At 40.4% G+C, this 13569-nt stretch overlaps 1 protein-coding gene across 1 annotated transcript in view; it reads right to left on the bottom strand.

The window, feature by feature from the left end:
- The window catches only part of LOC308512437 (centriole and centriolar satellite protein OFD1-like), a gene marked incomplete at both ends in the record, with an annotated part of 61116 nt that overhangs the window by 34071 nt on the left and 13476 nt on the right, over window positions 1-13569 (bottom strand). Inside the window, 1 exon segment of the mRNA XM_081082189.1 lies at window positions 1695-1793. Coding sequence (XP_080938315.1) covers window positions 1695-1793 — 99 coding nt within the window.

The following is a 13569-nucleotide window of genomic DNA, read 5'->3' as shown; positions in this document are numbered from 1 at the left end:
GGAATGGAGCGGGCTGTGCAGAGTGGGGTGGGGCAGACAAGGCAGTACAGGGTGTGCAGTGGTGGAGAGCTCTGTGGGCCAAGTCCAACCTTTGGAGAAGAGCTGGGGTGACAGGTCACCGGGAGGAGGAGGGAGGGATGTAGACCTTGTCCCGTGGGAGAGGCACTGGGTTCCTGGGCTGTCCCCACACAGCAGCTTTTCTATGCCCCTGCACAGCTATCATCCTCCACCTCTTGCTGCCTCCGCCTCAAGTTTTGGACTCAGTTTCTTTGACTCAGCCCCACCCCCCTCTCAGCTGCGTTCCAGGAGCCTGAGGCTGCACGTTGGCTTTGGGCAGCTATGCCTGGCCTGCCCCCTATAATGGTGTTACCCACTCTCCTGGAGTAGTTAGTGAAACTTAAATAAATATAAGCAGCTCTGAAGATTATAAATTGAGCACTGAGAAGGCCACAGGCTGCGGAGGGCTGCATAGTCCAGGCTCTCAGCATAGAAGCCTCCCCAGCCACCTGGTCCCTGCTGGCTCCCGCCCCCACCTGCCTCTGCCCAGGGCTCAAGACAAACCCCAGGAACTTCCTGACAGCTCTCACCTCACATCTCACTTTCCAGTCCAGCCCACCAGTGCCCACAGCAAGCTAACCTACTGGTCCGAGCGTCTGCCCCCTGGTGGTCAGTGCATGTCATAGTGACTGATCGACTGATCCAGTGGTCAAACTCACAGTGGAACTCCAGTAGAGGGAATAATTTGCATATTAGGCTGTTATTATGTAAGATATCAGCGATTTTCAACCTTATTTATCTCTGACACACATAAACTACTAAAATTCTGCAGCATGCCAAAAATATATTTGCCCATTTATAAAAAACACAACAGGTATATTTTTGAATCGTTCACAATGAACCGCTATTTTGTGTTGACTGTTGTCTTTTTTTTTTTTATTTGAAAATCTAAGGAAAAAGAGGTTAATGCCCTTGACTACAGTCAGGTATGTCATGTTTTATATATTCTTGCAGCACACCAGTTGAAAATCGATGGCTTATTTGTCACTTTCCTTTTCTGTCATGATCAATTTACCACTTCAGTACTGCTTAGAACAGAGTAATGTAGCAGAGATGAAAAATAAAATGAATTAAAGCCTATATAAATGATCTAACCACATAAATGAAGACCAGGGCAAATCCACTAAGGAAGTAAGAGTCAACTAACAGTAGAACCTAATGGAAATGAAACCTGTTTCATAAACTAGACTGGTGAGCTTGCCATTAATGGCAGGTACAATGTGAAGAATGAAATAGTGGTGAGCACTTAGTACACACACATCCATCACCCAGTACAAATCAAGTCAGAGCCACTGCATTGAGTTACTACATGCACATGGAACCGTTAGATCTCAATGACTAAACATAAGTGTGTGACTGAACATAATTTGTTAACAGTTGTTAGCTTCTTCAAAGTACTGGTCTGGTTTTACTGTAGCCTGATGATGGTGTCTCACTGCTTTTCATCCCAATAACTAATATTTCAAAAGCAAAATCCTAGTCTTTGTTTCTCTCAACTTATGCCTTTTAAAACTAGCCGAATGTACCTTTACAAGCAAGAACTCTACTTGGCAATTAGCATTAGAATAATTAGTAGTATTTGTTTTAAACTCACAGTCTCTGAATAGTCAAAATGAAAACATTACTTACAAATCAAAAGCTTCAATTCTTTGCTTCAGTTCTGCTTCTCTGCCTCTTAGGAAATCGGTATCTTTCAGTAGAAGCTGTATTTGAGCATAAAGTTCTTTTGTTTCCATCTGTAGAGGAAAGCATTAATTGTAGCAAGCAAGCTGAGGAAAATAAGACAGGTTTGAACTAATGGACTGCTTCCTACATTCCAGAGAACAAAGTACAGACATTTAGAGGAACAATTTCACTTTTAAAACATTCCATCTCAAGGTATGCATTTTGCCTATTCTAGTTACACAAGAACTTACCTCCTAGTCCAGGGGTGGGCAAACTTTTGGACGCGAGGGCCACAATGGGTTCTTAAACTGGTCCGGAGGGCCGGAACAAAAGCATGGATGGAGTGTGTGTGTGAACTAATATAAATTCAAAGTAAACATTATTACATAAAAGCGTACGGTCTTTTTTTCTTTTAGTTTTATTCATTTCAAACGGGCCGGATCCGGCCCGCGGGCCGTAGTTTGCCCATGGCTTCCCTAGCCCAATGACTGTTACGCTATATTACCCTAATATCCCTTGTGCAGAATATCCTGACACTTCCTTAACATTTTTGTAAGTTCTCCAGAAAAAAAAACACAAAAAACAAAATGGGGGAACTTAACAAAGTAGAATCCCCATGGTTCAATAGTCGTCTGAAAGTTTCAATTCATGGGCGGTTCTGACTCAGAATGAACAAGCTGGAATGAAACTGTGAAAAATAGATCACACTTACATTTGTGTGTTCACTGAGCAAGGATTTACTGAATATCATGTCAAAAAGCACAGTGAGCTGGATATGAAAAGATGAACAGCTACAGTCCCCATCTTTTAAAAAATTCACAATTTACTGAGGGAGAGAGAAATAATACTACAATGTGATAATTTCACAACCAGAGTCCAGTCTCCACGGCAGGAATGATGCCTAAATGAGTCTATCAATGGGATTCAGGGAAGGCGTCACCAGGAAGCATCATTGAAGCTAAAGTTTGAAGGACAGGACAGTTTTATCAGGGAGAGAAGGGGGTGAACAGTCGGGTGGCAGAGTAAAAGTATGGTGCCTTTTATGAGGATGCCAAGCTTCTCCAGTGCCTTCAGAGAATCTGACTGAATGGAGACAGGCTGTCAACTGGTTGATCTGATCTAGTCAGTCACTCATTTTAAGGTTCAAAGTGTTAGTCTGAACACAACCCATCATCTCAAAGACCAGTGCTTCCATTTATTTTTATAGCTAAAATTAACCCAATTCCCAGAAATGCCAGAAAAAATTGGAGAGGGGGTGTGGTCACCATTAATAACTGGGTTTTACTGAGAAGCTCCAAGAAAGGTTGACACTGGGAGGAAGCCTTTTAACTTCAACCATCTCCTGGTATCAGTAGTCCTGGCTGAGGAAACCATGACCCCAACCTAGTTAGGTCTGACAACCCTTGGGAAAGGAACTGTTTTTCCAAAAGAAACAATCCAATCTCTTTTGCTGGCATGCACTCCCCACCATTCCTCAACCTCTTCATGTCCTGTCCAGTCATTTTCTGGGTGACAAGATCAAATGGCCACTGGATGACACTTATAAGCCCCAGACCCTTCTACTGCAGGGACCTTTGCCTTTGCTCAGATGGAAGCACATTGCATTTGGTTTCCAACTTCACCTAGAACCCCAACCTGCAACTCTGTCCTGTTGGTCCACCCTTATTCTTCCATCTGTCTGTATCCCCAGACTTACTCCTTGATGTCTGAGACTGCCACGTAGCTCTCCCTTCTCTCCTGGATTATTAGTCATCCACACTCTGCTCTGGTTCCGCTCACCATCATGCTGAACCCCAATGTCTTCAACTAAACAGGCTGCCTTTCTCAAATGAAATAAATTCAGCTCTATAAAGCTACACTCCTCAACTACGACCATTTTTCTGCCCTCATTGACCTTCCAAATCCTCCCAAGAGCTGCAACAGAACAATCACCTACAACAAGCATGTCAAACGCATGGCCCACAGGCCGCACGTGGCCCACAATGAATATTTTTGTGGCTCAGCGAATATAACAGTATGTAGCGTTTTAATAAAAATTTCGTAACCTGATTTTTACAATAACCTGTTTTACATAATTATTAATTACTAACTACATTTGCTAATGACTGATTATAATTGTGTTGCATTCATTTCCCTTATGTGCCTTATGCGCAGGCGTGCCATTTCTCTCCATTAATACTAGCAGACAATATTTTAGCACCCGATGGCCAAATCATTAGTCTTGTACTGACTTGTTTGGTATGTGCAACAGGAAATACTTTGCTTTTGGAGAATGAGAAAAGTAGGTTTATTTGCATTGTGCTTATTAATCTGTCCAGTTATTCAGTGTCTGGGAAGTTAATGTTCAATGCAAAATACTGATTTTTATTAAAACGTTCTATTATTTTTTGTTAACGATTACTCATTTATTTCAGCCCTTTGTATTCAACATGTCTTTATCGAAATAAACCTTTCTATGAAAATTGAAGCTTTTGTTTTGCAGCCCACATAAACTTGGTTCGTTTTAGTGTTTGAAATTCTTGACCTACATGCACTTGGTCTGGTCTACTTCAATTCCAGGTTGCCCACTTCAGCAGTACCCTCAAAACAGCTCGAGAATCCTGTCAGCTTCAGAGAGCTGCTCTGCTCCTTCTGCAACCCCCCGTCACCCACTGGCCATTCCTTACCTCTGGTCCTCTCCTCAAAGGTCACTTATCACTTAATTCTCACATCTGCTGCAATTTTAGTGAGGTTGTCTCATGCCCCTGACTCGGACATTCACTTCCACTCTTCCTTCCAGTAATCTCGAAAAAAGAAGTCTTAGTATCCTTTTCAAAGCTGATTCTTCCAGGTGTATTCTTGACCGCAGTCCCTACTAGTCCTCTAGGCCAGTGATGGCGAACCTATGACACGCGTACCATTTTGGGTGACACGCATCGACAGAGACAAAAAATTGCGTATTCATATATTTGTCTCTCGCAATGGCCAGAGCTGGGCATCACTCGAGTAATATTATTACTCATGTTACTCATGATCAATTACACAATTCTAAAACCAGATGTAAGCATGTACATCAGTGTTGCGTAGCAAAGATACATTGTGAAAACATCCAAGATACACTGTTCCAATATTGGCATTAATATAAAAAGGTTAAGAATTGCACTATAAAGAGATTAATCTTTACTCAAGACACTTTATTTTTACTCGAGTGACAAAACGCCCAATTCTGGAAACGGCCTCATTATTGTCAACATGTGCCTCGGGTAAGCTTCCTGTGCGTTTGGGTGCATTCGGCAAACGGACACACTTGATCGCCATGTTCATTAGGGGACAGGAGTGGGAGGGTTAGAAGAAAAAGATATAAGGGGAGAAAAATGGCGGAGGTATAAACGGACGTATCCTGTGCCTTGTCCTGGAGCAGATAAGGGTGAGCAGCTGAAACGGGTAACATACAGCCCGAATAGGCAGAGGATATTCAGCTGAGAGACAGTCTGCAGCTGGGAAAGACAGAGAACTCCCAGAAAAAAAAGGATGGTTGGAAACTGCGGCTGAAACATCTCCCTGTGTGCCGGCTCAGCAGCGGAGACTGTGCCATCTTGAGTGGCTGTTACAGACAACCAGAGATCAGCTACTAACCTGGAAACAAGGGATCTCAAGCAGCGTGACTGCGTGAACTCAGACGAGCACTGCTTCTTCTCACAGAAAGGTTAGACTTCCCCTAAAGGTGCGGTTTGCAATTCAGGTTGGAGAGAGAACCGCGAGGGGCGAAATCTGCGCCCCACAGAGTCCGTGGCCCTTGGGACCAGCGTGACCCTCAAGTGGCGAAGGGGCCCCACAGAGCAGCTGGCAGAAGGGAACGATAAAAATAAGCACATAGCTAGACTGGATGCAAAAAAGCAGCCTCGGATTCTCCCAGTCTGCCGGGTGCTTGGTGCCAGGGGCGAGTGGGTGTGTGGAGACTGTGCGCAGACCTGGAAGGTGGAGGCTTGCAAATTCACACAACTTCTCAGGCTCTTGTTGTTACAGTTCCCCTTAGATCCGTGTGTTTGATTATTAAACCCAGTGGATGGGATTCCCCAGGTGGGGTCATTCACAGAGCCTGTAGGGGAAAGACATTTTGGGGAGCCTGGGAAACAGAGCGGGGAGTAATGATTAAAGAACCAGCTCTGGGCAGTGGACTTTCCCAAACCAGTTTCAAGTAACATAGAGAAAATAAACCCTAACTACTGGATAGAGAGGACTTATAGCCTCGGAGGTCAATCCAGACACACTGCCACCCAGAGGCAGAGCCACGAACTGTCTCTTCTGTAAATACAAATAAAGGCAGTCTGGTAAACAAATACAACCTGCCTTAAAATCAGGACTGTGGTTTACAGCACAGAGGAACAGTGTATCGCAGGGAAATTCAACACTCTCCTAAATGCCTGGCAGGACTAAGGCGTGACAAAAAGAAGAGTAGAAGATCTGAAGCACCTTCACTACTGTACATTTTTAACTTTTTTTCTTTTTAATTCTTTTTTCACCATTTCATAAAGAACCTATTATTATTTTTTTTTCATCACCTGATTTTACCTTTGTAATTACATTTTTTAACCAGTATTATTGCTATCATTTTACCATTTTTTCAAGTGTCATTTTATTTTTTTTTTCATTATTTTATTTTGGAATTAGTGTTCTACACTCTATTTTCATCGTTCCTTTAGCATCATTTCTCTCTATCTCACCTTTACCCTTAAGCCATAACTCTTCCTCACTTTTCCCCTTTTGTTGTCCTGTTTCTCTTACCCTATTCCTGCTTTAGATTTTCCCTATTCATTCTTTTTACCCACTGTCTAAATTTCACCCTACTGATATACCTAATTTCCAATCCCTTGCTCTAAATCCATATACACCTCTCTCTTATCGTTCTTCACTATCCAATTTTTTTTCTCTGTCGTTTTGCTAGTGTTTGCTTGATTTTGAGTATATTTTTTTTTTTTTTATGCTTGTTTGGGAGATTGTTTTGTTTTACATTTTTATTTTTCTGTTTTGCTTTTTCTTTCTCTGGTTATTTTTGTGCTTCTGTTTTCCCTTGCCTCTCTTGATATTAGTGGTTGATTGTAGTTTGCATTAATCTCCAGGGATCTGCTGCTGGAATTCATTGGGATTATTTGTGGTTCTATTAGAGTTTTCTCCCAATACAAATAGCCTCTTCCCCACCTCTAATTCATTCTCTCACTTTTTTTTCTTCTTTCTTCTCTCCCTTTTCCCAATCTCATTTCGGCATTCCTTTTTGTTTTTTTCTTTTTCTCTTTAATCTTTTTCTCTTTTTTCTTCTTTATCCCCTAATTCTCTTCACTCAGTGGTCACCTTTATTTGGGGTTATTAATATCGTAAATACATTTGTTTTCAGTGCCTTGTATGTTGTGCCTTTTTGTGTTGTATTTTGTGCCTTTAAATCAACGCATCAGAAAGAGAACTACATAACCAAACACCTGGAGAAGAGAGATCATGGTGAAAAATGAACCAACCCACATATGAAAGAAAAACAGGCATCATCAGAAAAGGAAGTAAACGAAATGGAGGCAATGGAGGAAAGCAACCTGTCAAAGAAAGAATTCAGAGAAATGGCCATAAGGTGGATGAAAAGAATGGAAGACAAATTCACCAATATGTGTAGGAACCAAGAGGAAATGAAGAAAAACCAAGAAGAAATGAAAAATGACATCACTGCTATAAAGAACTCAATAGAAAGCATCAACAGTAGACTAGAAGACGCAGAGGACCACATCAGTGAGCTAGAAGACAAGGTAGGAAAAAATACCAAAACAGAACAGCTTCTAGAAAAAATAATTAAAAAGCATGAGGAGAGCCTAAGAGAACTCTGGGACAACACTAAACGAAACAACATCCGAATAACATGGGTCCCAGAAGGAGAGAAAACTGAGCAAGGAATAGAAAACCTGTTTGAAAAAATAATAAGGGAAAATTTCCCTGAGATAGGGAAGGAAAAAACTCACACAAATCCAAGAAGCTCACAGAGTCCCAAACATAATGAACCCAAAAAGACCGACACCAAGGCACATAATAATTAAATTGGCAAACACCGACAAAGCAAGAATATTAAAAGCAGCCAGAGAGAGACAGAAAGTTACCTACAAAGGATCCTCCATCAGACTAGAGACCGATTTCTCAACAGAAACACATCAGGCAAGAAAGGAATGGAATGAAATATACAAAGTCATGCAAAAGAAGGGTCTGAATCCAAGAATACTGTACCCAGCGAGGCTATCAATCAAAATTGAGGGTCAAATCAGGAGCTTCACAGACAAAAACGGTCTACGGGAGTTTATTACAACCGAACCAGCAATGCAAGAAATGCTAAAGGGTCTGCTGAAAAAAGAAAAAATAGGAAACAAAGAAGGAATGCAGCGGTAAAGATAAAAAATGGTGACTAACAAGTTTCTATAAATAATAACTTTAAATGTAAATGGATTAAATGCCCCAGTAAAAATGCATAGGGTAAATGAGTGGATAAGAAAACATGACCCATATATCTGCTGTCTACAGGAAACCCACCTCAGAAAAAAAGACGCCCACAGACTGATGGTGAAGTAATGGAAAAAGGTTTTTTAGGCCAATGGAAGTGAAAAAAAAGCCGGGGTAGCAATACTTATATCTAACAAATTAGATCTCAAAGTGAAGGACATAAAAAGAGATAAAGAAGGCCACTTCATAATATTAAACGGAGGAGTCCAACAAGAAGAAATAACTCTGGTAAATACATATGCATCCAATATAGGAACACCCAAATACGTAAGAAAACTTCTGGAGGAGATCAAGGGAGAGATTGACAGCAATACAATCATAGTAGGGGACCTTAACACCCCATTATCACCATTGGACAAATCCTCTAAACAAAAACTCAGCAAAGAAACATCAATCCTAAATGACTCACTAGATCAGATGGAATTAATTGACATCTTCAAAACATTTCACCCAAAGCCACAGAATATACATTCTTCTCAAGTGCTCATTAGTCATTTGCAAAGATAGACCATATATTGGGTAACAGGCAAAGTCTCCTCAAATTCAAGAAGATTGAAATAATATCCAGCATCTTCTCAGACCACAAAGGCATAAAACTGGAAATCAACTACAACAAAAACAATCCAAGAAAATCAAACACATGGAGACTAAATAGCATGCTATTAAGCAACGACTGGGTTACCAGAGAGATCAAAGAAGAAATAAAAAACATCATGGCAACAAACAAAAATGAAAACACAACAATCCAAAACCTATGGGACACAGTGAAAGCACTCTTGAGAGGGAAGTTCACAGCTCTACAAGCCTACTGCAAGAAACAAGAAACAATGAGAATAAATGACCTAACTCTACAACGCAAAGAGTTAGAAAGAGAGCAACAAAAAAAGCCCACTCTAAGCAGAAGGAAGGAAATAACAAAGATCAGAGCGGAGATAAACAACACAGAGACCAAAAAAACAATACAAAAGATCAACAAAACCAAGATCTGGTTCTTTGAAAGGATAAACAAGATTGATACACCTCTAGCCAGGCTCACCAAGAAACAAAGAGAGAGGACCCAAGTAAACAAAATCAGGAATGAAATAGGAGAAATAACAACAGACCCCATAGAAATACAAAGGATTGTTAGAAAATACTATGAACTCTACTCCAACACACTAGACAACCTGGAGGAAATGGACATATTCCTAGAAAAATACAACATTCCAAAACTTAATCAGGAAGAATCTAAAAATTTCAATAGGCCAATAACTATGGAGGAAATCGAAGCAGTAATCAAAAAGCTTCCAGCAAACAAAAGCCCGGGGACAGACGGCTTCACAGGGGAGTTTTACCAAGCATTCAAGGAAGACCTAAAACCTATCCTCCTCAGACTATGTCAAAAGATCCAAGAGGAAGGAACACTTCCCATCTCATTCTATGAAGCCAGCATCACCCTAACACCAAAACCAGATAAAGACAACACAATGAAAGAGAATTATAGGCCAATATCCCTCATGAACATAGATGCCAAGATCCTCAACAAAATCCTAGCAAATCGGATCCAGCAGTACATCAAAAAGATCATACACCATGACTAAGTAGGATTTATCCCAGGGATGCAAGGATGGTACAATATCCGCAAATCAATAAATGTGATACATCACATAAACAAATTGAGAGAAAAAAAACGTATAATCATATCAATTGATGCGGAAAAAGCATTTGACTAAATCCAACACTCTTTCTTGATAAAAACTCTCAGCAAGATAGGAATTGAGGGATCATACCTCAACATAATAAAAGCCATATATGACAAACCAATAGCCAACATCATAATCAATGGGCAAGAACTAAAATCATTCCCCTTAAAATCAGGAACAAGACAGGGATGCCCCCTCTCACCACTCCAGTTCAATACAGTACTGGAAGTACTAGCCATTGCGATCAGACAAGATGAAATAAGAGGCATCCAGATTGGAAAAGAAGAAGTAAAACTGTCCTTATTTGCAGATGACATGATACTGTACATACAGAACCCAAAAGACTCCATCAAAAAATTATTAGACTTAATAAATGAATTCAGCAATGTAGCAGGATACAAAATTAATGCTAAGAAATCCATGGCATTTCTTTACACCAAAAGTGAACTTACTGAGAGTGAAACTACAAAAGCAATCCCATTTACCATTGAACCAAAAAAATTAAAATTCCTAGGAATAAACTTAACTAAGGAGGTAAAAGACTTATATGCAAAAAAACTACAGGACACTGAAAACAGAGGTAGAGGAAGACAGAAACAGATGGAAGAACATACCGTGTTCATGGATTGGTAGAATCAACATCATCAAAATGTCCATACTACCCAAAGAAATCTATATATTCAATGCAATCCCCATTAAATTACCAATGGCATATTTCACAAATCTAGAACGAACGTTCCAAAAATTCATCTGGAATAAAAAAAAAAAAAAAAAGATCCCGAATAGCTGCAGCAATCCCGATAAAGAAGAACAAAGTAGCCAAAACCGGTATGGCTCAGTGGACAGAGCGTCGGCCTGCGGACTGAAAGGTCCCAGGTTCGATTCCGGTCAAGGGCATGTACCTGGGTTGCGGGCATATCCCCAGTAGGAGATGTGCAGGAGGCAGCTGATCGATGTTTCTCTCTAATGGATGTTTCTAACTCTCTATCTCTCTCCCTTACTCTCTGTAAAAAAATCAATAAAATATATTTTTTTAAAAAAGGAGAACAAAGTAGGTGGGATCTCAATACCAGATATCAAACTGCATTACAAAGCCACTGTTCTTTTTTTTTTTTAAATATATTTTATTGATTTTTTACAGAGAGGAAGGGAGAGAGATAGAGAGTTAGAAACATCGATGAGAGAGAAACATCGATCAGCTGCCTCCTGCACATTTCCCACTGGGGATGTGCCCGCAACCCAGGTACATGCCCTTGACCGGAATCGAACCTGGGACCCTTCAGTCCGCAGGCCGCCGCTCTATCCACTGAGCCAAACCGGTTTCGGCTAAAGCCTCTGTTCTTAAAACAGCTTGGTACTGGCACAAGAACAGACATATAGGTCAATGGAATAGAATAGAGACCCCAGAAATCGACACAAACCACTATGCCCAATTAATATTCGACAAAGGAGGCAAGAGCATACAATGGAGTCAAGACAGTCTCTTCAATAAATGCTGTTGGGAAAATTAGACAGATACATGCAAAAAGATGAAACTAGACCACCAACTCACACCATACACAAAATTAAACTCAAAATGGATAAAAACTTCAATGTAAGATGGGAAACCATAAAAATACTAGAGGAATCCACAGGCAGCGAAATTGCAAACATATGCCCAAGGAATTTCCTCTCTGATAATGCTCCTAGGGCAATGGAAACTAAAGAGGAAATAAACAAATGGGACTACATCAAAATAAAAAGCTTTTTCACAGCAACGGAAACCATCAACAAAACAACAAGAAGACCCACTGTATGGGAGAACATATTTGCCAATGATACCACCGACAGGGGTTTAATTTCCAACATTTACAGGGGTCTCATGAAACTTAACAAAAGGAAGATAAACAATCCAATAAAAAAATGGGCAACGGACCTAGATAGACACTTTTCGAAAGAGGACATACAGAAGGCCGAAAGACATATGAAAACATGCTCAAAGTCACTAATTATAGGAGAGATACAAATCAAAACGACAACGCGTTATCATCTCACACCTGTCAGAATGGCTATCATCAAAAAATCAACAAACAAGTGTTGGAGAGGATGTGGAGAAAAAGGAACCCTTCTGCACTGCTGGTGGGAATACAGACTGGTGCAGCCACTGTGGAGAACAGTATGTAGCCACCTCAAAACACTAAAAATGGAACTCCCATTTGACCCAGTGATCCCACTAGTAGGAATATATCCCAAGAAACCAGAAACACCAATCAGAAAGGATATATGCACCCCTATGTTCATAGCAGCACAATTCACCATAGCTAAGATTTGGAAACAGCCTAAGAGCCCATCAGCAGATGAGTGGATTAGAAAACTGTGGTACATATACACAATGGAAAACTATGCTGCGGTAAAAAAGAAGGAACTCTTGCCTTTTGCAACAGCATGGGTGGAACTGGAGAGCATTATGCTAAGTGAAATAAGTCAGTCAGAGAAAGATAAATACCACATGATCTCACTCATTTGTGGATTATAGAGAACAACATAGACTGATGAAAAGGGACAGATCCAAAGACTGAGAAACAGCAATCAGGCTATCAATCCCCAGAAGGAAAGTAGGGGAGGGCGGGGGTAAGGTGAAGAGATCAACCGAAGGACTTGTATACATGTATATAAGCCAAACCAATGGACATGGACAACAGGGGGATGGGAGCACGAGTGTGCAGGGAGGTTGGGGAGGTTGGGGGTTAATGGGGGGGAAGAGGACACATTTGTAATACCTTAACTAATAAAAAAAAGAAAAAGAAAAGAAAAAGATATACAGTGCAACAGTGCTCGACGAGACATTCTGCGTGTCAGATAATTGATTACAGCACCATATATTTGTTGGTTATACATACTATTTTTGAATTGTTTTGCACCAGGAGTCAGTGCAACAACACTGCAAAAAGTTAACAGGTAAGAAAACTATCAACCTTTTGTAAAAAATGCCGTCATTTATATTCATTTTTGCAGCCTTGTGATGGAGAATCAAAAAAATAAAAAAGCAAGATTGAATGATAAGGGAAGTGGAAGTAGCAGTAGCCGACCCTTTCAAGACATATGCACCGAGATGTACGGGATTGTCAACAGAAACAACAATTCATTGTGCATACTGTTTAATGAAACAGTAGTAAGCAGAACGTGGAATGTAAAGAGACATTTTGAAACTAATCATTGTCAGTTCTTGAAAAAAAGTATTGATGAGAGGAAGGAATGCATTTCTAGGCAGCTACACCTCTATAAAAGTCAATCAAATTCCATCATTAAATTTGTAAGATGCTCTACAAATTTAATATCAGCAAGTTACTATATTGCTCTCTCCATAGCTCAGCATGGAAAAAGCCCTCAGTGACGGAGAATTTAGTAAGGAAACATTTCTAAGAGGTGCACCAGCTCTATTTCACGATATGAAAAAAAAGATGATGTTATTAAAAGAATTTCTAAGTTACCACTCAGTAGAAATACTATCAAAGGCAGAATAGCTCTCATAGCCAGTTAGCCTGGAGGCCAAATCACCCCCAGTATTGCCGACAACAATCAAGGCGTAACTACAACAAGACTGCACACAAAGACCACTAGGGGATGCACCAAGAAAAGATAAAAAAATGCGGAGACAAAGAAATAGGACGCAAATGTC

This window comes from Myotis nattereri (genome assembly GCF_964212035.1).
Source record: "Myotis nattereri genome assembly, chromosome: Y".
Lineage (NCBI taxonomy): Eukaryota > Metazoa > Chordata > Mammalia > Chiroptera > Vespertilionidae > Myotis > Myotis nattereri.
The sequence above is the reverse complement of the archived record's forward strand: the minus strand, read 5'-3'. Positions and strand labels throughout refer to the sequence as shown.